Below are 27,986 nucleotides of genomic sequence, written 5' to 3'. Positions count from 1 at the left end.
CACAGACCACAGACTAACTATTTTATATAAAGACCGCCAACTACCTCGATTTTTTATGGCTAGAAGTGATATTCGCCAGCGGCCGGAAGTGACGTAAACGGCTAGAAATACTAAGCTCCCGGCTGGGCGTGACTTCGCCGCGGCTGAATGTCAAATCCACCCGCCGAAATATTTATCATTCATTTTTCAGGTTAAATGGTATTTATATTGAAATTTGTTGTATAACATATTTTCAAAATTATAATATTAATATTACAAAGAAGATATTTCACTATCTAAGTTTATTTATTTCAGTGTAAACAAAAATAGAAAGGTCACGGCTAAAACGCGACATTTATAAAAAGAGTTCAGGCGATTAATAATGGTTACTCAACTCAACCTTACAATGGTAAATGGTAATGGTAACTTTTTTGAAATTATTATCCCAAACTATGTATAAATATAAGGCTTTTCAACAAAAACAAAAACGATAGAATTTTCAAATTACTATATTATATTTAAAATTCTAGAAAATACAATATTTTAAAAGGGCGGAAGGAGTGCCCACCACTTTCTGAAGTTATGTTCTTTAACGGGGGTGCCAGCGCCCCTTTGTGGGCGTTTTGGAAGTCTGGCTAGGCGTTTTTAAATTTTTTGCATTTGGGGGGTGCTGCAGAAGTTCAAGGGAGCGTTGTGTTAAGTAAGAAAAACTACACTTTCATACGCAAAATTTAACTTTAACTTTGGCATAATACTCAATATTATGAAGTTCTTCATAGACGGATTTCTATTTTTCTATCGATAATTGTCCATAACCATAGTCTGTCTATATTTATTTGAAATATTTGAACAACTTGTTAGTATCTCGTATTTTTCGTTCCCGTTTAGGTGTTTTTGTTAGTGTATTAGTGTGTCTCGTCATTTTCTGGTCGTTTTTTGAACAATCTGACGTTTGCGAGTCGACCCCCCTGCCACAGACTAACTAATTTATATAAAGACCGCCAACTGCCTCGATTTTTTATGGCTGGAAGTGATATTCGCCAGCGGCCGGAAGTGACGTAAACGGCTAGAAGTACTAAGCTCCCGGCTGGGCGTGACTTCGCCGCGGCTGAATGTCAAATCCACCCGCCGAAATATTTATCATTCATTTTTCAGGTTAAATGGTATTTATATTGAAATCTGTTGTATTACATATTTTCAAAATTATAATATTAATATTACAAAGAAGATATTTCACTAAATAAATTTATTTATTTGAGTGTAAACAAAAATAGAAAGGTCACGGCTAAAACGCGACATTTATAAAAAGAGTTCAGGCGATTAATAATGGTTACTCAACTCAGCCTTACAATGGTAAATGGTAATGGTAACTTTTTTGAAATTATTATCTCAAACTATGTATGAATATAAGGCTTTTCAACAAAAACAAAAACGATAGAATTTTCAAATTACTACATTATATTTAAAATTCAAGTAAGAAAAACTACACTTTCATCCGCAAAATTTAACTTTAACTTTGGCATAATACTCAATATTATCAAGTTCTTCATATACGGATTTCTATTTTTCTATCGATAATTGTCTATAACCATAGTTTTTCTATATTTATTTGAAATATTTGAACAACTTGTTGGTATCTCGTATTTTTCGTTCCCGTTTTGGTGTTTTTGTTAGTGTATTAGTGTGTCTCGTCATTTCTGGTCGTTTTTTGAACAATCTGACGTTTACGAGTCGACCCCCCCTGTTTATATATTACACACTCCGATATCCGATCCACCCAATTTAGAGAAAAACGCCGATTTTGACATATAAAACTTGTGCTGCCAGGAGTATAATTAGTTTTCGTTGTTTTTTTCATAGAATAAAATGCAACAAATAAGTAGGTAAGTATTATGACACTTAGATGTTATTTTGTTACAAACAAAGATATGAAAGATTGAATTTAAAAAAAAATCCATGTTCCAACCAGACAGCATATATTACGCAAAAAAGTGCATTCGTTTTTATATATGCTTACAAATTTGAGTAAAAAAAGACAAGGTGAAGTTTATATATATATCTATATTTATCCCCTTTTGATTATCTAGATTTGCATTTAACGTACCCTCGATTTTTCCGATGAGGGACAAAGATCTCGAATATAATATAAGATCGGATGCTTTTTGAAGAGTTAATATGTTTAAATAACTTAAAATTAAAGTATATTAGAATTGTAGATAAAATAAATATGTAACATTGATCAGACGCGATCTTTACAATATTGTCCCCTACTTCATATTGCCTTGTGCCACAGAGGCACCATTTTATTAATTTGAGGGAAACTGAATTATATATTCGATTTTTTTCTTCATATTCTGATATGATTGCATTTGGTTTCGAAAGATAGTAGAAGTAGTATGTGTAAATTCATGTACGTTTTTCTAATTATAATTCCAAAAGAACACAAATAAACAACATAATTACTCACGTTTCCTTAGTACATAATTTTTGTAAGGGATTCATGCATTTAGAATTCCGAAAGAGGAAAACAACCGTGTGCTCCTATCCTACGAAAGATATTATTTTTTTTATGGCAGCACCAATCATCGACGATATTTAGATAAAGATTGTTCAAATTTTAACGGAAAAATATTGAAAGTTTATTGGTTTATATAAAATAGTTAGTCTGTGGTTTATATGTCAATCTGTCATCTTTATTTATCACAAGTGAAAAAAAGTTATATTGTGCAGTGTTGTCAATCGTAAATGGTATCAATGATAGTTTTTTCATCACGTTTTCGTGTTTCACAATATATGTAAATAAACAAAAATGTCTAACGTCAAGAAAGTTTTGAGGAGAAACGAGCTTCTGCAAGAAATATTAGCCATCAAAAAACAAGTGCAAGAATATGAAGCAGAAGACGGCAATAATAGTTCTCCGGACCGCTCGTACAGCGACAGCGATATTGTCGACCACAATCGCGGCTTTTATAAAAACAGTTATAAATCTGAAAAAACTTATCCAAACAACAAAATGGCTAAGGACACTTTTAGTTCTGACGCCCAGTGTAACCAGACGTATCCTAGTAAGGATTCTCAGAGCAGCGCTACGAAGATCAGACAAGGGAAGTCCGGTACAGCCACCCCCATGCAAACTCCTCGGAAATGCAGGCAAAATGCCAGCTCTGTTAAGTCCCACAAGCTGAAAACGCCCAGATCTAGCGCCAAGAAGAAAACGCCACATATGTTCAAAAGTAGCTCCAAGAAGACAACACCATTCAGGAAATGTCTGTATATGGAGGATGCTTTTAAATCGACAACAAAAAGTAAGTCAAATAAATATGAACACACTTCGGATGGGAAAGGTATTTCTACCCGTTGTGTTGATTGATGCTTAACACTTCCCGGTCTCCCGACATTAAAAAAAAAAGCTAGGTAGACAGTTACATTCCAATTGGATTTTTTTTTTTCCTCTGCTCCACATACTGTTGTAATAGATACGAGTGTAAGTTTACAAAAATGTAAGCTTGGAATTTAAATAAATAATACTTATGATGAAAAAAATGTCGAATAACATCCGGCATGTGACCTAAGAGCAAAAAATCGATGTCGAATGAGATTCGGCATTCGACCAGTAAGGGTGGGAAGTATTTTTACCTTCCTCGCCGGCCTCATTTCAAAGGCAGAAAAGAAGGAATTACATATTTAATGTTTTTATGTGAATATTATGTACCAATATGTTTGTTAAGGTCTAAGTCCTAGCATTTGTTAAGTCGCATTCATTTCAATAGAGACCACCGGTGAGGTATTACTAAACAATATATGGTATAATTCAATATGTTTAACCTTTATTTTCATGAAGAGATTTTTTTACATTTTTGTATAACTTTGATAACTTTAGTCCGCCTCCTTAGTGTAATGGTCAGCACGCTCGGCCACCGTTCTGGAGGTCCCGGGTTCGATTCCCAGGGGGGGTCAAATAAATATAAGTGATTTTTTCACTCTGATGTATATTTAATATTACTCTGGGCTGGTACCTGAAGCGGAGGGCTGATCACCTTTCCTTCATGGGTCAAGATAACACTGCGTTTATATGATGCAGTGCCCTATGCACCATTGGGTGCGGATAAGGGTTTGAATGAATATATTTGTCAATATAACTGATTTATATTATTTTTTTTAGATAAAATTGTAATAATTGATCTGTAATTGGAGATAATCCAGATTTTGTGAACAAGTATTTGGACACACTCAAAATGTTGTAAATAACTGATTTATATATATTTTTTATATAAGAAAGGTGTGTTGAGATGGTTTGGACATGTAGAACGAATGAGTGGAGAAAGAACGTTGAAATAAATTTATGAGGCGAATGTAATTGGAAAAAGGAGCAGAGGAACACCGAGAAAAACATGGCACGATCAGGTATGCCAAATACTTGAAAGTGGTCAGGATAGGAGTCGTAACAATCGGCGGGTATGTGTGACGAGATGCATGAACGTGGAAGAGGTGAAGAATTTTTGCAAAGACTGTGGTGTGGCATTCTATTCTCTCTGCCTACCTCTGCGGGGAAGCAGCGTGATGGTTAGTTAGTTACTTAGTTATATCTGTAACTTCCATATCAAAAGAAACCACAGCTCGCCACTGATATCCCGATATAACATTAAATAATTGGTTTACTCTCTTATCAGGCTCATTGTTCTCTGCAAGCAAAGTCCATCCCACGAGTGCACAGACTGTCTCACACGCTGAAATTATCTCGAACGATAATTCCAAGGCCCTGGTTCCTGCTCATTCGCCCGCCTTAGATGAAGTCTTCGCGGCGGCCCTTTGCATCTCTGACGACAAGATGGCCGCACCTCCCCCCGAGAAATCCAACCCATTTGCCTCCAAACTCAGCGCAGCGAGATCCGTACAAGTCTTTGCCACCCCGAAAAGCAGCAACATCTCCTCCAACATGATTTTGAGAGGATGCCGTGAGAACAATTTTGTGACGCCAAACAAACCCTTAGACATGAGCGGCGTCCATAAATACGAAACACCTTCGACGCACAACAAAATCATCCCGTACAAAAATCACAACACGCCGCTTTTATCGATCAAAGAAAAGATTATGCCTTCCCTACAAGCTTCAGTGAAAAAAACAGGTCAATCGGTTTGCAAGGACAAAGAAAATGACAGTAATGTCATATCTGTACCCACGCCAGGGTTCCAGAGGAAAGGATTATTCCCTAACAGCGAGTATGATAACGTAAACGCCGTAAATGAAAAATTCAATGTTTTGAAAGAGAAGCATCTCAATGCGAGCAATAAAAAAAAAGATGATGTTATTTTGAAAGACCTATCTGCGAATAAAATACTCCATGAACATGCCCACGGTGATCATGAAAACGCTTCGAGACAAGACAGACTCAAGCATGATAAAATCGTAACTAATGCCAACCACCTTCGTTATTCGAAGACCAGAAACTCGGCGGTAAATGAGACACCCCAGAAAGATGTAATCGTAAAATGTACTCAACCGATTCGCCAAGTATACACAAACGAATGTCCAAAAGATTCGGCTCTAGAACCAATCAAACCGCCGAGTATTTTTCCTACGAAACCGAGTATGCCCTATTCCGTGGATAAAGAAAATGATTTGGACAGGTTGTTGATGAATAAGAATGTAGAATCCAAGCCGACTCCCCAAAGGGGGTTGCCAGACAGTAATTCCAGGCCCCCTCAAAGTCAGCGGCAATTGAGGGTGATGACTTTGAAAGGAAAGCAGTACACGGTTCTCGGAAAGGTGGGCTCTGGTGGTTCCAGTGAAGTATTTAAGGTAAGATACAAAAAAATATATATTTACATTTTAATATACAGCTGGACCTCTTTAATCCGAACCCCCCACTAATCCGAAAACGTCTGTAATCCGAACGCCCACTCATCCCTTAAATACATGTCTAGAATGGGCTGACCAAGGGGATATTCCTGTGCCAGAGAAGATGCTTTTACGTTAATTGAAGGACAAAGCTTTTCACTTGTCATTAAATAAGTCTCGACCGACTAAAATATTGATTTCTTTAAAAAAGTTGAATAAAAACATTTAAAATTTCACAATACATACTTAGCTGTTTTATTTGATAAAAATACCCTACAGATTCTCTGTACTGTAATCATAACGCTCCACTAGTCCGAACAGAGGGTAAATTTTCGGCGTTCGGATTATAGAGGTCCTGCTGTATATGAATTATTGTCAACCAATTATTTGGAATGAGACTAAACTCAAAAAACAATCTATTTATAATGTGCATCTCCGTGGAACCCTGGACGTCTCTTGGATTCCATTCTAAGAATGCATAATATAAATATAAGTGTTTTCTTTACTTCACTTTTTTTATTTAATTACCCTGAACTGGCTTAGTTATCAGTTATCCTTGCCTTTGTGAGATTGATGATCAGGTTTATGCTTTATTGATTTAACGCAGTGTCCTATACATCATAGGGTGTTGAAAGGGTCAGAGGAAAAATTTATAGTACATAGTGGTCAGTAAAAATATCATAAATGATCAGTGAATATTTTTTTTTTGAGAGTAGATAGGTTTTTTAAGTGTCCCCTCAGTCCATTTAATTTTCACAGTAGTTTGTAAATACCAAAACAAGGCAAAAAAAATTGTCACAAATTTTATTTTTAAGCGTTTTCAATAATAAAATACAATTTAGTATAATTCTAAAAATCAGTGTTTGATTTTAATATTTAATACATAAATTAAAATTGAATATTTCTTGAATGTTTTCCGCTGATACTTTGTGGCACATTTTATAATATCTTTATAAAATGAATTAACTTTGTTTTCACCACTTTTTTTACTAATACAATTCAACCTACCGGTTTCAACAATACATAGTCATCATCAGGTTTATTTTAAATCAAAAACATTAAAATACTCTCACCAAAAACTAACATTTAGGATTTTTATGGAGTGTGTGGAAGTTTTTGGTGAGAGTATTTTAATGTTTTTGATTTAAAATAAACCCTGATGATGACAATGTATTGTTGAAACCGGTAGGTTGAATTGTATTAATAAAAAAGTGGTGAAAACAAAGTTAATTAATTTTATAAAGATATTAAAATTGAATAACCTATTTGTTATAGGTGATGGACCCTGAGACTTCAGCCATGTTCGCTGTGAAGTGTGTGAATCTAGCCGTGGACCACACCATTGCACAGGGCTACGTTAACGAAATCAAGCTGCTGCAGCGGCTACAGGGCTCAGACAGGGTCATCACAATGCACGATTAGTAAGTACATCTATCCAACTATCAACGCCACAGTAAACAGTAGTGAGGATCTCTTTCATCGTCAAATTATGGAGTAGTCAACAAACTTACTAGCCAAAGAGCCAAATTTGCACATTACATGCAATGATTACAAATTTTCTTAAGGGCAAAATTTATTTGCAATTCTAGTACACCTTAATTATAATTTTAGACTTTGAGATGACCACAGTAAGACATTGTTCATTCAAAGAACAGTAATAAGAATTTTGCCACGGTATATTTTTTCCAATGAATATTCGATGCTTTGAATTTTTTTGCTAAACTTTCGATAATTTTAAACTAGTAAAATAAATCCGAATTAAATTGATTGAAATGATTGGTTTTCTTTTGTTGTTTTATCAACCTCATTTTTTTTATGCAAAACTTTCGATAATTTTAAAAAAGCAAAATAAATCCCAGTGGAATTGATTGAAATGATTGGTTTTCTTTTGTTGTTTTATCAACCTACAATACAAATTTCTTACATAACATCGCCACAAATAAGTTTGTATGTAGAAAATTTATGAGATTTTGGAATTAGATAGTTGGATATTTGAAATATTTTTAAAAATTTGTTCCCTTCAATTTGCAGTAACTTTAAGTAGGTTAAAATGATAGTTTGGGTAAGGTTTTAATTCTAGAATTGCTGCCATAATTTCTAAAATGACATTATTTTTGACATCTCAACATAGATGAAGAAGAATATGGAAGTCTGGGCATTTACAGGGTTTATACCGATAAATGTAAAAAATAACTCCTAATTGGCGATAATCCATATTTGTGGACAAGTATTTGGACACACTCAAAATGTTGTATGTGATTTTTTTAGGCAGAAACCCGGCAGATATATCCGCTCACTGGGTGACTGCCAAATAATAATAAATAGAAATAAATGGTTACAATTGACATTGTGCTCAGCCTCTTTAAAATTATAATAAATATGTATTTACAACATTTTGAGTGTTTCCAATTACTTGTTACAAATCTGGATTATCTCCAATTAAGAGTTATTTTTAACATTTTTTTAGACATCTCAACTATTTAAGTGATCACTTTACACACGTGTAACATTCGTCAATCTACCCATGATTGAAAATCACACTATTCAAATTCTTGAAACTTCTAGATATATTGAATAACACAGTGCTTGACTTTTTGCTCAGGAAAGTTACACATACGTAAAGTGATCACTTAAACCAATCTATGACGGTCGTAAGCCTTGTAAATGCTCAGACTTCCATATTCTTCTTCATCTATGTTGATATGTTAAAAAATAATGTAATAAATATCATTGGGATTTATTCTTTCTATAATTTAGTCTTTCTGTTTTCACAGTGAATACGTCGAACGGCAGAGGATGCTGTACGTGCTGCTGGAGATGGGAGACGTGGACCTGTCTACCCTCATGAAGGGCTACCGGGCGAGAGAGAGTCGTCTCCCGCTGCCCATCCTCCTCTGCTACTGGACCGAGATGCTTTCCGCTGTCAACCACATACATCAGCACGGTACGGAAACCCATTAACCAGAAGCACTCCACATAACGGAAAAATCCGGAATACTTTCACCTTGATTTGTTTTAATTATTTTTTTTACAACCAAAAAAAGTATATAACATTTTGAGTGTTCCAAATATTTGCTCACAAATCTGGATTATCTCCAATTATAGGAGTTATTTTTGGTCTTATTATTATAATTTTTTTTAAATTATTTCATAATTATTAATTAATCTATGACGGTCATAAGCCCCAGACTTTCATATTCTTCATATATTTTGAGATATCAAAAAATAATTTGAAAAAAAAAATCTTGTCCTTCGGTCTTTGTATTTACAGTTAATAATAATATACTAAAAGTATACGTTTTGAAATATTTTTACCAAGAAGTGGTCTATATAATTTGGTTTACTGTTTTGTCAACATTCACATGAAAAAAATTAAATCACAGCCAACGAGTGACATGCAATATTTGCGCAGGCATCATCCACTCGGACCTGAAGCCCGCCAACTTCCTGCTGGCGCACGGGCGGCTGAAGCTGATAGACTTCGGCATCGCGTCCGCGCTGAGCGCCGACGCCACCAGCGTGTACAAGGACTCCACCACCGGCACCTTCAACTACATCAGCCCGGAGGCGGTCAACATGGGCACGGGGGGGCGGGAACCCATCAAGGCAAGTTGCTGTACATATTTTATTTTAACCGGGTTGGTGCCACGCGCGTTATCGCGCTCTCCAATTCCGTGCTCGCCAGGCCATACAAAATGAGCGCTCTCGTGTGTGCTTGTCACAAGCCAATATTAAATCCAAATTTTTTATCAAATTTTTTTAATGCCATAACGGTGTTTTAAGTAAAAAATCAATTCCGTAAAATGTATCCTGGATTTAGAGAAAATTAAGTTGCGACTTCGAATACTGCGCCTAAAGAGATTTCCCGATGCAGGATTCTTGTACTCTTTTTATAATAATATAATAATTTTCTCTTTTTCACAATTTTGAAATCTCGTATGATTGCAGATCTCCTATAAGTCAGACGTGTGGTCCTTGGGCTGCATCTTGTACAGCATGCTGTATGGGCGGACCCCCTTCAGTCACATGACGCACATCATGGCTAAGGTTGCTGCCCTTTCCAACCCCCAGCAGCCCATCTCCTATCCTGAGCTAGAAGGTATGCTGAAAATTATAGTCAGGGCGTGGTTATATTGCAGACTTTGAGGTTATTCATTCTGTCGGCTAGATTCCTAATTTCTATCATCAAATTAACAGTTGTAAAATTCTTCTAACCCTTATGCACCCCAATGGGAAATGTGATGGCTGAGCATTTTCTGCAAATGTCTTTGCACTGTTTTGTGTCTGTCTGTTGTGCAAGTCGGGGTTGTGGGGGCGTCTGTATACCGGTCGACATCAGGTCGGAATCAAATCTAGCTGAATAACTGAACTAACTACTAATCCCTTTCACTGCCTACACTGGGGCACATGCCCCAGTGTAGGCAGTGAAAGGGATTAGATGTCTAGAAAATTTGGTGGTGGTTTTACAAACTTGTATTTATTTAGATTGGCAGTGGCAGGTATATTGAAAGCTTTTAAATGTAAATTTGCAGTAAAATCGGGATACAATCATATTTCACTTTTTTTATAAATTTAGCAACTTAGTTCATAAAACAAAAACAATAAAAAAATGCTTTCCAATAGAAGGTCTGTCAGGAAGCATCTAGATGCTTCTGTATTAGATCTGGGAATACGGTGGGATAGGTTTCAATATATCATGGGTATACTGGCAAAAAACGTAAAAAAAACTGAAATCCCTGTTTGAATAATCCCTGTTATTTAAAGCTTTTAGCCTGAATAAAATACTCGCTATTAAACTTAATGTTGAATTTAATTTTAAAACCACATAAATAAGACATTTCAAACTACTTTGTGTATTTAGCCAGTTGATAGAACGTTGGAAACTTTATAATACTGCATCATTAAGTTGCATATTTTTCAATTGACGTTTTTTGCTAGTACATCCACAATCTATTTATTTTACTAATTTGAGTTTATGTCCCAGGCGTCCCGACTGTTATAATGCGGGCCCTGCGCTGGTGCCTCACGCATGACCCGAAGCTGCGTCCTACGGTGCAACAGCTCATGGACATCCCCTACATCGGGGGCACGGCTCCCGCACGTGTGCCGCTACCCATCATGGCCAAGATCAGGGCCGCCCTCACCGAGCCAGAGTGGAGGATTATCGTGCAACACCTGGAGGAGAAATGAGTCGTGCCGAATTTGTGCTGGAAGCACATCCCTTCCTTTGATTTTCAGTCCGAGTTTTAACACCATACACAGCTATGGAGAGTGATATTAACAGCGGGCAGCAGCCTGTCACAATACAAAGTAAACAATGAAAGTGTACCAAGCGTTTCAATTTGACCTGTAGACAAATTAACACATTTCGGATGGGTATTTTTTACGCCTACGGACAGCTGGCGACGGGATTTGATAATTGTGTACATATAGTATAGGCCTATAAAGAGATTGGTACATAATATTGAAATAAATACATTAAATAATTCCTTCTTTTCTGACTTTGAAATGAGGCCGACGCAGAAGGTAAAAATACCCTTCAATATCAATCAACCGAATGGGTAGAAATACCCTTTCCTTCCTAAGTGTGTTAATGTGATAATGGAATCCATCAAGAAACATCATTGATGAAAAGAAACCTCCAGCTATTACTAAATGTCTCAAAATTTTAATGTTCTAGTTAAAACAAAATCTGATGGTCGAAATTAAACCAAATTAGACCACTTATTTTTTAAAATATTTTAAAATGTGTACTTTTAGTATATTATTATCAACTGTAAATACAAAATTTATTTAACATGTATTATGATGATGCTGGAAAGCAAAAAAGGTAGAAGCGAAATTTTAAAATCTCTGTTGAGAACACACCTGGTTTTGTGTGTTCTGACACATATGATCTGTTCAATCATTTTGGAAAATATTTTCTAATTCAGTAGAAGCTTGTCAAACAATGATAATCCTAAGTCCGTTTGTGCACTACACGGAATTTTACCATGTGGCACGTCAGTTAGCATAATAAAATGGATGATTGGCTTGGATTGGCTTGTGCTTTTGTCTTTCTTTCTTCGGATCGGTGTGCTCGATCGGTACGCGTAAATTCGATCATGCTAAACTGTCGTAGTCGCTTTTACTTTAAAAAACCGGACTGCCGGACGGTAAAATTCCGTGTAGTGCACAAACACTTTAATTGTATAAAAATATTTTGGACCACGAACTTGAAAAAAAAATGCTAGTAAGTGTTGCTACATGACAAAAATATTATGTTTTAAGCAACACAGTTCGTGAGATGTGCGTGGTGTTCATAGGTTGGAATTTTTCCTAAATGAAATTCTGATTCTATTCCTATTTGTAAAAAATATTTTGACATTTGATTTAAAAAAGCTTTTTGCACATTAGTATGGAAACATTATGTAGTATGTTTTTTTTTTCAAATTTCAATCTTATTGATTGGTAACTCTCACATCAATGTTTGAAATTGTAATATTGAAAAAAACTATTTAAAAATATCAAATTGTAAACGCATGATACATATCTGTAATATTATGAGTAATTACATATCATGTTAACTTTGCAGGAAATTTATATTTGTAAATAAAATATCTGTATATAATATATGAAATTATCAATAATATAATTAAAATATTTGATGTTTTATTTATTTTACTATCCCACCTCCGTCTTCACGAAACTCTATCTATTTTTCTTCTTCTAACCCAATATTGTGATGCCGTTTTGCTGAGATGTAGTACTTTATATTTTGTATTTATGTTTTTTCAGGTGAACATGTTTGACCCAATCCACGCGGCTCGCATAACCGTATGTGTTTTCACAAAACAAGACCAAAACGACTAAATCAATTTGTGAACCAATGCAATGCTTGATCGAAAAATTATAGCATATAATGACGAATATGTTCTTCGGTTGCAGAAGCAACCAGAATGGGCAAACCAGAAGGTTTGCCCATTTTATCCCTAACTATTAAAAATTAAAAATAAATCCAAAAAAACTGAGTAAAAGTACCATAGAATGGAACGCTTACAAAGATGTTAACTCCAGCGCGTTCAGTTACAGACTGATCCCAAACAAGGCATGCAAAAAAATGGATTTCTTTTCGGTAGCCCTAATATAAATACAGTGTTATAAACAAACCGCTTCAGGTACAGTCCAGGATAATATTGAGTAAATATTAGAGTGAATAAATCACTTATATTTATTTGACCCCCCCTAGGAATCGAACCTGGGACCTTCAGTACGGTAGCCGAGCGTGCTGACCATTACACTATGGAGGTGGACAAATGGGTTATTTTTCCTTAAACCTTTTAACGACTGGGTAAGTATGTTTAATGTTTTTGTGTATCATCAAAAAGATGTCTGCATCCTTTAAAATTAACACTGTCAAAAATGCTTTGTAAACCATAACCTGAATAGAGTAAAGGTCAAAAGAGAAAGAAGAAAAAGGGATGCATATCGAAAAATCAAATGAGAGTAATATGCATAATATCTTTATCATTGGAATTGAAACAGATCTTATCTAGCTCAAAGAGAGAAATCATAAAAATAGAACACTTGACACATTTCGAATGGGTACGCCTGCGGACCGCTGGCGACAGGATTTGATAGTTGTGTACATATAGTTTAGACTGGTTTGTAACATAATATTAATGGATTTTTTAAAAAAATAATCTACTTTTTCTGACTTTGAAATGAGGCCAGTGCGGAAGGTAAAAATACCCTTCCCATCCTTTAGCATCAATCGACCAAACGGTTGGAAATATCTTTCCCGTCCTTAGTGTGTAAAAAGTGTAAAAATAAAAAACTGTTTTCTTTTTTCATTGCTTTTCACTCTTCGAGAGTGTTCTTCCCGATATTGAGTTATTACCAGAACATTTTGACAGCTGTAAATATCGCCATGTGATAAAATATTGCATTTAAGACAGAAGTTTTTTTTGTATCTACTAAGTCTTGTGTAAATATTACCCCATATTTGTAATTATTTTAATTTAAAAGCACGTGGAAAAATTATAATGGCTACAATTTTTTTAAATGAAATTTATGGAGTGAACATCTACATGCATGAACTTCAATTTCAAATGTTTTTTTTAATGGCAATAATGCCTTTGTTCTTTTTTTAAATTTTTTAGATAGGTGTTTTCATTTTAAATGACTGATAAAATGTCTAAAAAGGAAGACAGTCCAGAGTTAACTCATGAAATACAAACGTGGAACTCGCAAATCTGCCATTTTCTTCTACCGTTCTGGCAAAAGAGTTGCTTGTTGGAAATACCAAATGTGAAAAGAAATGATTATGCTCCTGCTTTTCTGACCATACAGACTCACACAGTAGAGCTAACTTTTCATACTTGTGAAGCTCTTCACCAACCTTTGCCAGTTTACTTCCTCAGTGTGGACATATTTGATCTTTTTATATCGAATCATATTATCGAATTGTTCGAAAGTGTAGCTGAAACACAGTCTGATAAAGAAGGTAAGGCATCAAATATGACAAGTTAAATATATGAACCCCACAGACACTGGACAGTAAGAAAGTAGGAATATTGTTACTAGAATTATACCATTGATTTATTAATTAATTTATTTATTCCAAACCTCGAGGTCTAGTATGAAAACCTCTATGGTCTATATGGGGTAAATACTTATGTATTAGGAAAAACTTTTTTTTTTTACATTTGGTCCCTATTCTAAAAACTAATGATAGGCTTCAGTCACGCTGACTTTAAATGACATCTAATGGTGGTATATGTTCATTTATGTATAAATGAGGATACAGAAGTCCCCAATTGCTCCAATAATGTGCCATAAAAGAATTTAATCTAATTATCTTAAGTCTTGTAAAGCCATTAAGTTAATTAATGATTAATCCCATTGTTTGTAGGATTTTTTAAGTCTTGGAGTGTTGTGCGAGCGCATATCACTAACCAGCTTTACCTAAGGCTGTTGTCGTGCATCCAGCTGGCTTCCAAGGTAGTGTTCACAGGACAGATGGTCACCACGTCGCAGATAATGTCCCTGTTGAAGGATGCTGGTCAGAGCTTCCAAGTGGAATCTATCATCAACTCAGAGTTTAGAGTGTTCAAAACTACAGGTAAAACTATACATAAATTTTGTTGGTAAAAAGTATGATAAAAGGATAGTTTTTTAAAATGAATTGAAAAAACTTATAAAAACTAATGACAGAAAAAACATTGAAATGGTGTGATATCATTACTTGTATAAAATATAATGATTTTTTCATTGTGATCACTAGAACAGTAACACTAGAACAGTAACACTAGAACAGAACTTATAATTGATAAGGAAGTAAAGGTGTATTTTGAATGAACACAAGGATGTTAAAAATGTAACAAAAAACTTTCACGGCGCAAATGAATTATATCTACCGTAAGGCGAATGTATTGTAACTTTGGGATACTGTTTCTGTTCAAATATCTTGTTTTTTTTAGTTTTCGTAGATTTTTTTGAATTACCTGATGTCCCAAAAAAAATCAAGCTATGGCTTATGCAATACCGCTTATAATGGCCTTACTTAGGCTTCAACTTTATAAGTTTTATAGCCTATACCTACTCGTGAGTGGATTTAGTCCTAGCAAAAACAAAATGTTCATTACATAATAAATTAATAATTTTTACAGATTTTTTTCATTTATATATAACCTTTACTTCTAAAGTTATAGCTATTTTACACCGAACTGGATTTTGCAAGTGAAAATCAAATAATTGCCCCCATTATTTGGCTGGAAAGTATCCTGGCACAGATGTGTTGACTTGAAGTCCGTAATTAGTATGTCCGGCAGGGTTCAGGCTACCCCTGTACAGCTGCCTAGACATGCTGGAGCAGTTACTGGAGGTGTGCGGGAAGTCTGTAGGACTGAATCCCGAGGGAATCCATCCTCTTTGCGTGGCAGTACTCAAGCTGCTGTACCTGCAGCATGCTGCTCTCAGAAACAGGTATATACTCAATACATAATAACAATCAGTGTATCTAACACGTAGATTTGAATAAAGTAGATCAGAGTCTTCATGTTGTTCCGTGTGAAAGAAATTAAGTATTGCCTTTTTTTTTAAAATGTCTCTATATATAGAATATGATTTGAATATGATGGGCAATTTTGATTATGGTCGTCCCCTCAGTAAGTGAGTTCTTGCAAACCAAGTTCTTGTATGAATAGTGAACATAAACAGCCACTCCAATCACATGATCAAATGCAGTAGCCAGTTTTCATAATCTTCTGTCATCAGTTTTACCAAAGCAAATATGTATTTTATGTATATTTTTTATTGTAAAATCCATATTACAGATAATTGTACTAATAACTTCAAGAAACTAAGCAAATAAGTCCACAGATGTTACTTCAAGTACTATTTTTTAAACTAAATCATTACAGCTCTATAATTATATAATCCTCAGATGCAATATCTCATCCACAATTATTTGCAACTTATTTTGTTATCAATGAGGTTGCTTCAAACTTTGAGAATTTAAATAAATATGACTATGCTTGTCACCTGCTGGGTCTTTTGTGTGCACAAAATGTAAGCTTCGGGCTAACAACTGAACCCAACAACTACTAAATTTTCTTTTTCTTCTTCCCCTCTTAATAGATCTGTTTAATCAGGGCTCCTGTCTTGTTCCTGGGATAAAGAGGTCCAGTTTTCCCTCCGTCTTTGTGGGCGTCCTTTTGAGATCCCTTGCATAGCGAGTTTAGGGATTCTCGTATGGTCTATTCTTTCAACATGAACCCTCTAGTATCGTCTTCTTTGCCTGCTCCATGACACGTTGTTGTTCACGCAGGTTCTGAAGATTTCTACATTGCGTATTCTGTCTCGGAGAGTTTTGCCTAATATCGGCCAGTGTTTTCATTTCGGACGTTCTAGCCAGTTATTTTATTCTAACTGTGTCCGCTCTTGCTTCGATTCCATAAGTCATAATTGGTTGGATGCATGTTTTGTATATCCTGACTTTGCTTTCCACTAATATGTGACTGTAGAAAATTTTAGAAATTGACAATTCTTTCCCACATGGTTGATATATATTATGAATAAATTTTATGTAGTTGACTCATATTTTTGTTTTTTTTTTAGAATGGCACCACTATTGGACAATACGAAATTGCAGCCATTGCTAGCAGCGGGTTCATTCCTTGCTGCTTGTCACATCAGTGGACTGGAGGACCAGGCAATGAACTTCCTCTATCAGAGGGTCGCCTCGCATGTGGCTATATCACACCGGTCTCTCGCAAAGTTTGTAGACATAGTGTTGTCTATGGCACTTGTATGATTGTTGTCTATGGCACTTATGTGATTGTTGCCTATGGCACTTGTATAATTGTTGTCTATGGGAACTGTATGATTGTTGTCTATGACATTCTTCTTATGTCGGGACAGGTTCCCAATCAGGAATATAACTAGCCAAAGATTGAGCATTGAGCCCTTTGGACCAGGATGCCACAACTATCTTCTATTACGTTAAGTTAAAATTGATTTATGGTAATCTCATGGTAATAATAACTCATTAACCCATACACCATTCACCATTCTGCCTATGTTATGGATATGCATAATATATATATATATATATATATATATATATATATATATATATATATATATATATATATATATATATATATATATATATATATATATATATATATATATATATATATATATATATATATATATTCAATTGTTAGTACAATAGTAAATGTCGTAATATGTAAAGTGATCACTTAAATCAGTTAATAATAGGTTGTAAGCTTCTGTCAATGCTCGAACTTTCGTATTTCCTTTCCAAAAAACTGCCGTAAACCCCCCTATAATGCTGAGACAGGTACTGTGTTATCAGAGGAAACATTATGGGGTGCTAATTTAAAAAAATCTATTTATACATTTAAATCAGCAGATATGACCGAAATGAGTCATTTAAAATTAAAATACAATTTAAAAACATTAACCACCCATAACTTTCCCTCCGATAACGCGGTTCCTACCTTAACGTTATGGGGGGTTTACTGTACTTCATTTCTATTTAGATATCTTACTTATAACCCTTATCCACACCCAATGGTGCATTGGGCACTGCATCAAATTGATCAGTGTTATAATGATCATTACTTACAAGAGGCAAGGTGATCACTCTTGCGCTTCAGGAACCAGTCCAGGGTAATATTGAATAAATATTACAGTGTAAAATCACTAATTTTAATATCTAGATATTTATAGTAATTTTAGATATCTATAGTACCTGTAACGGACCAGCTGAGCACACAGCCCTAAAATGGACCATATTTGTGGATTGAAAATTAAATATATGTAAACATGTCATAGGGAAATCGACCGAGCGCACCGACATCCTCTCGCAACGGCAATCAAATATAGAATGCGCTAGGCGCGGCGCGCGCGGCGTCTTATACGTGGTGCGTAAGACGTTATTTACGTTATGAGCGGGGAAATCGGGCGAGCGCACCAACATCCTCTCGCAACGGCAATCAAATATAGAATACGCTAGGAGCAGCGCGCGCGGCGTTTTTTATGACCGTATTTACGTTATCACGTGTTATTTACGTTGCGAGCGGCTGGCCTGACGCAGATTAGGGTAAGGGGAGAAGATTTCTGTCGCTCGGTCGATTTTGACGGACCGCGCTGGTTATGAACAAATAAATATCTGTGCCATTTTATGAATAAATCATTCCACTCACACCGAGTTCTTCGTTTCACTTTGATCCTCAACGACCCTGCGCCACTACTTCGATTTCGGAATCTTCTGGGACTTGACCATCGCTACACCCACTGGACTACGAATCCATTACACGGACCTACAGCTCATAACTTTCGGGATTTACGACCCCGAGAGCGAGGGAGCGGAGAAGTCACATCCACACCTATACACAGTCTAGCGGTGTGTTGGACAGACGCTGTTTGTGCGACACAGTACCTTTATCCACCCAATCTTATATTCATTAAGTAAGTTTCCTATGTCCTTGCAAATTAGGGTTTGGCGCATAAGCACCCATTTCAAAACAGAAAATTTCAGGCGTGGCAGAGTGGCAGAAGTATTAACTTTTTGTTTAATCTCAGTCGACTAAAAACCTAATTTTTCGAAATTATTTTATCGATGCTTGCCAGGAATTTGTAACATATTAGAAATATGTTTTGAGCTTGGTTTAACCTTTCCGGGAGAACAAAACTTGATGTCTGACTTTCTCTGGGGAGTGAGTTCTTTTTACATGAATTTTTTTTCTTTTCATTAAATCGATGTATTATGAAGATAGAAATTATGTTAAAATAATTTGAAAAAAAACACCTCTTCGAAATATTTTTCAATTATGGTAAAATTACACACAAATATCCATAGATGTCATTGCCATACAAGTTACATCATACCAACTGACAGACGGACTTCGACGTTCTTTAACGTCGATACTCCTTTAAGGAAAATTCGCACCGACGTTCATTTACGTCCATACTCCCGGAAAGGTTAAGCAATTTAAGAGTGTAAACTCAACAGCTTGATGTATTGGCAACACATGATCAGACTCAATCAATCAAAATCACTCATACGTGCCAACTGCGACGAAGAAGAGTAAAACAAAGGGAGGATATGGTTTCAATAAAAATGCCATATTATTGAATCTAAATATATATTTTCAAGACAATATAAAGCTTTTGAACAATAGATGAAATATTAAGCTGTATAACAAATATTTTTATAATTATAAGTTGCATTTTTGTGAAAATGAATATGAGCGCAATTCAACAGTGAGTGAGTGAGTGTGATGTCGTTTTGAAATCGCAGACATATTCATTTTCATCGGATGCAACCGCAAAAGTAAAAAAATAATATATAATTTAGCGTAGAACATTTATAAAATCTTTTGAATGTGAACTTAAGTCTAATTTAAAAAAGTGTAATTGTACCAAAAATTTTAAATTCACTTACGTATCTAAATTACAATTTTAGAATTAAGGCGATATAGTACACTGGACATATTGAAAAATTTATAAGTGATTCAATTGAATATATCGAGAATGTTTTATTGTGTAGTGATATTTGCGGCGAGGTGTGAAAGAATGCATCATCATGTCCAGTGTAATAAATAACCAAATAAATGCAAGGCGAGCAAGTTTTTAAAAAAATATGAAATATTAGGGAATCAGTGAAGTGCAAATGGAAATAAATTTCTACCCTTATAGTAGAAATTTGTATACAATAATTATATGAAAATAAACAAATGTGCAAACAAACTAAAATAATATTTTTCTGAATATAACAAGCATTCATTAGGTTCAATATAAATATGTATTTTTTTACATTAGTAAATAAATAAACTATAAGCATATGCTTGCAATACTCGTCTTACTTCACACAGACATAGCTCGCTAAAAATAACCATTGAAATGCCAACATAATGCATCGAATAAGTATTAAGTGATCATAATCTCAAAATTGAAATAAGACGCTGTGACTACCTATAAAACTGATTGTTTGGCGGTTTTACTGTTCTGCTGTATTGCGGAATGATCTTGCTAACAGTATCGGTAACTTATTTGATAAACTTACTGATTATAAGTCTAATAAAGTCACTTGTAACTGTTATCTCGCGTGGCAAGACTCAAGAGGCAATGGGAAGGACATGTTGCAAGACAGGACCCCCACAAGATGGACCCCAAAATTTTTTAAAAGGAGACCTTGGGAGTTCAAAAGAGGCGTCGGAAGACCCCAAAAGAGATGGTCTGACGACATAGTCGCTGTGGGGGGTAGAAACTGGCTGCAATCAGCAAATAGAAGGATACGGAAGAGACCAATATCCAGGAGTGGAGGACAGAGGTCTTATCTTTATGACAGAGGTCTCTTCTTTAAGAAGAACTGTTATTGGCAGCGAGGGATTGAAACATTTAGTTGGCGACACTATCCGCTGTCGGTTGTCTGTCTCTAAATACAAGAAGTAGTTGCGGCGAGGCAGTGTGAAGCGACCGTGAAGCCGGGAGGCGGGTTAGTTCTGGAAGAGTGTCCGTGTGAACTCGATATAGTCGAGGGCGCCCGGGATGGGTCGTTCTGTCTTGGGTTCAGCGTATGACTTCATTCGGGCCACGCAGTAATCCGCCATATCTTTCGTGAGGTTCTAAAAACAGATTTTAACGTTGTTAAGATTTACATTAGTATTTTGGAAACACAAAATCATAAATTAACAGCAAAAAAAATTATAACTACAAAAAATGGTATTTTAATAAAATTATGGAATGTATTGATTAACTTTGTGGATGACATGTTGATTATTTAAAAATTGAAACACTTGTATAATACACCACTTACTTTTTTGAGTTTTATTTCATTACACATGACAAGTTTCGAAAGCTGTTTCCATCAACAAGTGATTACAAAAACTGATTTAGTAACTACATGTTGATGAAAACAACTTCAGTTTTCGAAACTCAGTTGTGTGTAATGAAATTAAATTCAATAAGTGGCATTATACAAGTGTTTAATTTTTTAAATAGTATTTTAATAAACATTTTAAAATTGTAATTGATTGAAAAGTAAAAGTGAGTGACTGAGTGCGGTAGGTAGTTGAACTTACGGCATATAATTCCTCCTTGGTGACATAGGGGCGGTCGGCGGCGGTGATGGCTTTGAAGGCGTTCTCGATTTCCTCCGAGGACTGTACATTCTCTGTCTCCTTGGAGATCATGAAGGCCATGTATTCCTGCAGTGACACCTGTCCATCTCGGTTGGGATCCACCACATCTGCGTAATATTACGATAATTGTTTTACCATACTCTTTTAAAAGTTTAAAAAAATATATATTAGCGAGAATCGAGTTTAGTACTTTAGTTTAAATTTTGTTAAATAAATGGTATGGTAGAAAAAATATTAAAATATTTTTGTCGGATGGTTTTTTCACCAACCCCAACCCTTATGAGTATACTAACTAGGGTCGTATACTAATCACAAGTAACTGAAAAACCCCATTCCGATCTGTACAATGTTCTTTGGCATCTCGCTTTCTACCAACAGTAAATGTGTCTCGCTCTCTACCAACATGTAAAAGACGTTTTCAAGCGTTTCCCACAAACAATGTATTAAAATAGATTAAAAATAAAATATATTAAAAGCCTTTAATTATTATTTTCAAAGCTATAAATATTATTAAATAAATAGTATGGTGAAAGAAAATATGAACACACTTAGGACGGGAAAGATATTTCTACCCGTTTGGTCGATTGATGCTTAAGGAAGGGTATTTTTACCTTCTGTGCCGGCCTCATTTTAAAGGCAGAAAAGAAGGAATTATCAAATGTTTTATATGAATATTACATCTCTTTATTGAGGTCGTAACTATATGTACATAATTGTCAAATCCCGTCGCCAGCGGTCCGCAGGCGTAAAAAATACCAGTCCGAAATGTGTCAAATAAATAGTATGGTGGAGAATAAATATTAAATATTAATAAAAATTTCATTAATTGATTCGGCAGTCACTTTGTGGTAAAATCTATCCATTTTTAATTAATGTTTTACTTAGTTAATACCACTATTTTTTTGTGGTATTTACTAAGTAAAACATTAATTAAAAATATTAATAGAAATACTATGTTGCAATGCCCCTTGAGTACATATTGGTGCACCATAAATGGAGCAGAGTGACAAATGAGCAATTACCTAGGATGGCGTCGAACTCCGGGTCGGGCTGACCTTCCTCCATCATGGGCAGGTCGTAGCCGAGGGCTCGCAGGCAGGACTTGAACTCCTGGTGGTTGAGACGTCCCGATTTGTCCTTGTCGAAGTGCTTGAACATCATGGAGAACTCCTTGAGGGCGTCCTCGCTCACACCTGTGAAACAGCGAGCATTATTAGCACGTTACTAATGTGGATATCCTGGAGAGACAACAAGGTACAACAAACAATCGAAGTAAGAAAACACCTAAGAGAAAGTGAAGGTAGGACATTCACATTTTCGGAGTCCGGTAGTGGCCCACCAAGGAATGCAACTTTGTGTGAAAATAAATATAAGTGATTTTTCAAACTAGTATTTATTCAATCTGACCCAGGACTGGTACCTGAAGCGGAGGGCTGATCACCATTTCTTCATGTATTTAACAATAAAGATAAAACTGCATTATACGATGCAGTGCCCTATGCACCATTGGGTGCAGATAAGGGATAAAAGAAGAAGAATTGATTTAATATGACCCTTGAGTGGTGCCTGAAGCAGAGGGCTGATCACCTTTCCTTGGTGTAGATAACATTGCTTGCATCATTGGGTAACTCACCGCTCTGGTTGCGCGCCTGTATCTGCTGCTCGAGGTTGTGCTGCATGCGCATGCCGAGCTGGTCGAGCTGGTCCCACTGCTGGGCGAGCCCCACGGTGCTGTGCTCCGTGTAGCGGTTGTCCAGGATGAGGTGGCCCTCGAGCGCGGCGCCCAGCTCCTCCAGGCGCCGCAGGTCCCCGCGCCGCGACCGCACCTCGCCCGCCGCGCGCCGCAGCGCCTCCAGCTGCTGCTCCAGGGACCCCGTACCCTCCATCATGGACGTCCTGCATCCATAAACAATTATTCATTTTATTTTTGTTATTTTTTGTCACCCAGTTAGAGTTTTTGGGTAATATATCCAAAATTAAACAAGGTTATTCATTTGAATTCTACTTTTATTTAACCCGATGGTTGCCAGAGACGAGATATCTCGGCAAACGGCGGAGTGCCCGTATGGCCAGAGACGAGATATCTCGTCAGTACTTTTGATGACGTATTACTCCGCAGTTTTAACTCATATTGACAATCATTATCAATATGTCATTCATTGCCATCTGTTGAAGTTCTCACAAAATATTTTATAAAGTTTTTAAATATTTTTAAGTGATTTATCGGTATTTATTTTCAGCTGACAGTTGACAGATGTCATTAGGGCTACCACTCAAACCACTTGAAATATTGATTATTTTAATCGATTGTTTTGAACGCCACGGGTTTTTATTTTGCTAATTTTTTTGTGTTTTTCTTATTATTTTAAAATATTATTACGAAAATATTTGTTATTACCTTTCGCGTTATATTTACTCCGATTTTATCAGTGTTTTGCTAGTGATATTGGTTTCTTTTCACAACTTTTTAGTAAATAAATTATTTCTTTGTGCTAAGTTCTTTGTTCTTCTTCGTGCTAAGTGTTTTACAACTTTTCAAAAAGAATTAATTTCTTTGTTCTAAGTTCTTCTTTCTAGTGAAGTGTTTGTGAGTAAAGCTATTTTTGGTATTTATTCTATATAAAAATAACATTTATTATTTATTTACGATATTCCTCTAAAAATGGACCCAGAAGATTTTTTGAGCGAATTACAACAAGATCTTGGAGTTACATTAGAGTCGGATGAAAGCGATATAGAATTGGATGATTTAGAAGACATTTCTGAATACTTTGATCAGTCTGCTGGACAATCTTCAGATTTTCAATGGCAGACTGGTGATTTTACTCCGACCATACATCAGTTTGACTGTTCATTATCAGGTGGAAAACTTGGTGATCAAGAAATGACAGAATTGGATTTTTTCAAAATTTTTATGGACAATACACTGGTCAGTTTTATAGTTAATGAAACCAATAAACAATTTCTGTATGTCAAAAGCCAATGCGAGACATTATCATGGAGGCTGATGCATTGGAAGGAGACTTCCTTGGATGAAATGTATTTATTCCTCGGAATGTGCATGCTGATGGCCCTTAATTCAAGAAACAGACTAGTTGACCATTGGTCTACCGATCACTTTTTATACAGCCCTATTTATTCAGAAACCATGTCGAGGAACAGATATCAGCTCATTCTTAGAATGTTGCATTTTTGTGACAATAGGGAGCAGGTTGCTGGTGATCGTCTTTTCAAAATCCGTTTTGTAGTTGACCATTTAAAAAAATTGTTCAAAGATGCGTTATACCCCTACATGAATTTGTGTATAGACGAAAGCTTACTTTTGTTCAAAGGGCGTTTAATTTTTAGACAATATATACCATCTAAAGCAAGCCGCTTCGGTATAAAATTCTTTATCTTATGCGACTGTGCAACAGGGTTTGTTCTGGACTTCATTGTTTACACAGGGGAAACCACTGAATATGTCCGACATCCAACATTAGGAATGTCCGGAAGTATAATAATGACGCTTTTGGAACCCTATCTGGAACGAGGACATTCACTTTATATCGATAATTGGTATACGAGCCCAAAATTATTTGATAAATTACACTCTCTGAAAACGAATGGTTGTGGAACCGTTCGAAGAAACAGGAAAGGTATGCCCAAATTCAACGAAAAACTAAAAAAAGGTGAAATGAAATCATTTCACACAAATATTATGTCAGCCCAATTATGGAAAGATAAACGAGAGGTAGCTATGCTTACCACGCTCCACCCACAAATTTTAACGGATACAGGGGAAAAAACATTTCGAGGGGAGGAGGTTATAAAACCACAATCTGTACAGGATTACAATAGAAATATGGGGGCTGTAGATAAATGTGATATGGTATTATCATCTGTCCATTCTTCAAGGAAGACTTTGAGGTGGTACATAAAATTATTTATGCACCTTATGGACCTATCTCTGCTCAACGCGCATATCCTGTACACGGAAAAAACCGGGAAAACGGTTCCTCTTGCCACCTTTCAATTACAAGTCATAAAGCAGTTAGTGTATACTCATAAAAAAGAACAACCCGGTACTTCTCATGGCAGAAAACGGAAGGCAGAATTTCCATCGCGACTCACAGAAAGACATTTTTTGGAAAAACTACCACGGACCGAAAAAAAATCATCCCCGACTGCGAAGTGTATTGTGTGTACTAGCAAAAAACTAAGAAAAGAGTCTAGTTATAGGTGTAAACAATGCAAGATGGCTCTTTGTGTTATACCGTGCTTTGAGAAGTACCACACAATGGAAAATTACTAATTTATCTCATTTCTAACTTTACTTCATTCTAAGATACCTGATAAATAATAGTTAAGTGTTAAAATGATTTAATATAATTTACTATTTTTTTACATTTCAAACTATATTCCATTGATAAATAATAGTTTTGTGTTTATATTAAATTTAATAAAAACTTGCGTGTGCGACTCAGTGTGACAACCCTGTCTGAGATGAAAATTTGAAACTGGTTTAACTTCGAGAATAAAACTCTAACAATTGATGCGGGATATAATATGTAGTAAGTAAATTATAATTTAATAAAAACAACAAAAAAAAAATTTTTTAGACAACTTTTTTTTTTCAAAAAAATACTTGGCCTGGTGAGCACTGCGGCGCAATTTATTTGCGGCCATGAAAAGGTTAAATATATACAATGATATCGGCTGTCCTAACTCAAAACACAGTAAGGGACATTTTTTGTTTTATTTTTTGCATTTTTGGACTAAGTAGAATCTACTTAGTCCAAACATACTACAAAAAAAATGCCCCTTACTGTGTTTTAAGTTTGGACAGCCGATATTGTGACATTATTGAATGCCCTATCATTGAGTTTGATAATGTCTCAATAAGACAAAATACATCACAATATCCATATACATCATTGTATATTTTTTATTTTATTTTATTTTATTTATTTATTTATTTTCATAATACATAGATACCTTCAATATACATATTCATTTCATATACACATTTATTATATTATATTTAAATAAGAGTAGAATTCAATCTAATTCTTTGTTTAATTTTGGATATATAACCCAAAATTTTAAAATGGAATTCTACCAATTGTCTGTGGTTACAATAAACCCAGTTAGAGGATGTTTCTGGCAGTATTTTTTTCAAGTTATTAGTTTTTTAAAGGAGTAGACTGCAAAATCTCGTTTAGAGGTTACATTTAGAGGTTTGACTGCAGGGAGGATAGTAAGGGAGGGAAGGTAAATGTAAAAAATACATCACAAACATCCAGACGAATTGAAAATAAATATTTCTTGAATTTATTTTGCCCTTGGCGGGAATCTAACCCGCGACGCCAGTGTCTTCTTAGCCAAGCGATTACCCAACATATTCCACTGGACGGCAAACCCCAAGGTAGACGACTCCCAGGCAGACCACCAGAGATGGATTTTAATTCATGTCAAGCACAATTTGAAGCATCACAAATCACAAAGCTTCATTACAAATTATCTTCAGCAAACCAACAAAGAAATCATTTAAAATAAAACCATATCAAGAAGCATGTACATACTTTTGGTTTTAAACATTATTTGTTGCATTCCGGGTTGACGCAACTTTTTCACTACGAAATTCCTTCATATTTTAGTTTACAGATGAAGATGGCGGAAATTAACATTATCTCAAATCGGAAAGATATTTAGAATAACTAAAAAACACAGTTAATGTTAATACTCATGCAAATTACCAACACGAAGCGTATTAATATAATTTGAAAAAGTATTTAGGTAATGGTCAAAGCACAAGTACAGAGGCCAATCAGTATTGAGCAACACTCTTATATAAATTAAATTTATTCACCCGTCCCAGCCCAAAATTCGATACCTGGATATCCAAAAAATTCATTCAAATAAATTGTAACAGGAAAACTAGCATTTTTTTTAAAAGGAATAATCCGCAAAGCCTCTATTTTTAGAGGCTTGTCTGCAGTGAGGATAGGGAAGGTAAATGCGAAAAACACATCACAAACACCCAGACCAATTGAAAATAAATCTTTCTTAAATTTATTTTGCAATTGGCGGGAATTGAACCCGCGACAAGTTTCGTAGTCAAGCGTCTACCCAACTACGCCACAGTGCCCGTCGTATTTTTGTTAAATTACACAAATTTCATTTGGTGTCCTAAAACAATGCTACAAGATATCATCAGTCCGGTAATATCATCAGTTTTTTATTGAAAATAATTTTCATATGAAAAATGCTGATTTTTATAATTTTTAAATACTTCAGAGAGTGAGAAACTTAGTAGCATAATATGTATAGTTGATACTCAATAGATATAAAGCATAAACATTGATATCACAGTGAATTTTTTCAAATAACGTATGAGGATTCAATGCAAATAACCCCTTGACAAAATAGGTTTATAAAAGCTGCGTGTAAATTGAAAAAGATCAATCCCATCAATATGGTGAAGGCAATGATTTACCCTTTTTGTGTGATCTTTGGAATGAAATATCGGA

The 27,986-nt window shown here is 35.3% G+C and overlaps 3 protein-coding genes across 7 annotated transcripts in view; 2 read left to right on the top strand and 1 right to left on the bottom strand.

Annotated features, from left to right (window-relative positions):
- The first annotated feature begins 2,612 nt into the window (after positions 1–2,612).
- Mps1 (dual specificity protein kinase monopolar spindle 1) lies at positions 2,613–12,402 on the top strand. The gene is made up of 7 exons (XM_088260584.1): positions 2,613–3,284; positions 4,650–5,779; positions 7,094–7,239; positions 8,593–8,762; positions 9,231–9,424; positions 9,767–9,917; positions 10,803–12,402. The coding sequence occupies exons 1-7, from the start codon at positions 2,789–2,791 to the stop codon at positions 11,006–11,008; spliced, it is 2,493 nt and encodes an 830-aa protein (XP_088116710.1). The 5' UTR covers positions 2,613–2,788; the 3' UTR covers positions 11,009–12,402.
- A 1,562-nt stretch (positions 12,403–13,964) lies between these two features.
- LOC148309095 (cyclin N-terminal domain-containing protein 1-like) lies at positions 13,965–17,370 on the top strand. Of its 2 annotated transcripts, none has more exons than XM_088260611.1 (4): positions 13,965–14,303; positions 14,712–14,921; positions 15,631–15,784; positions 16,919–17,370. In XM_088260611.1, the coding sequence occupies exons 1-4, from the start codon at positions 13,979–13,981 to the stop codon at positions 17,112–17,114; spliced, it is 885 nt and encodes a 294-aa protein (XP_088116737.1). In that variant the 5' UTR covers positions 13,965–13,978; the 3' UTR covers positions 17,115–17,370. The 2 variants fall into 2 exon arrangements, with proteins under 2 accessions (XP_088116737.1, XP_088116736.1); XM_088260610.1 differs by having other exon boundaries at positions 15,619–15,784.
- Positions 17,371–19,462: 2,092 nt separating this feature from the next.
- The window catches only part of alpha-Spec (alpha spectrin), a 75,405-nt gene continuing 66,881 nt past the window's right edge, over positions 19,463–27,986 (bottom strand). For 2 of the 4 annotated variants that reach the window (XM_088260605.1, XM_088260607.1), the window contains 5 exons: positions 27,326–27,349; positions 23,108–23,370; positions 22,497–22,667; positions 21,415–21,581; positions 19,463–20,958 (listed from right to left, as the gene is read on the bottom strand). In XM_088260605.1, coding sequence (XP_088116731.1) covers positions 20,830–20,958; positions 21,415–21,581; positions 22,497–22,667; positions 23,108–23,370; positions 27,326–27,349 — 754 coding nt within the window. In that variant the 3' untranslated portion in view covers positions 19,463–20,829. The remainder of the gene's footprint in view (positions 20,959–21,414; positions 21,582–22,496; positions 22,668–23,107; positions 23,371–27,325; positions 27,350–27,986) is intronic. The other 2 variants (XM_088260608.1, XM_088260606.1) reach the window with 1 other exon arrangement.

This window comes from Brachycentrus maculatus, unplaced genomic scaffold (genome assembly GCF_059751285.1).
Source record: "Brachycentrus maculatus isolate JH-2025_06_01 unplaced genomic scaffold, ASM5975128v1 h1tg000139l, whole genome shotgun sequence".
In the NCBI taxonomy this organism is placed as follows: domain Eukaryota; kingdom Metazoa; phylum Arthropoda; class Insecta; order Trichoptera; family Brachycentridae; genus Brachycentrus; species Brachycentrus maculatus.
Note: the sequence above shows the minus strand (reverse complement) of the source record. Positions and strands in the feature narration are given on the sequence as shown.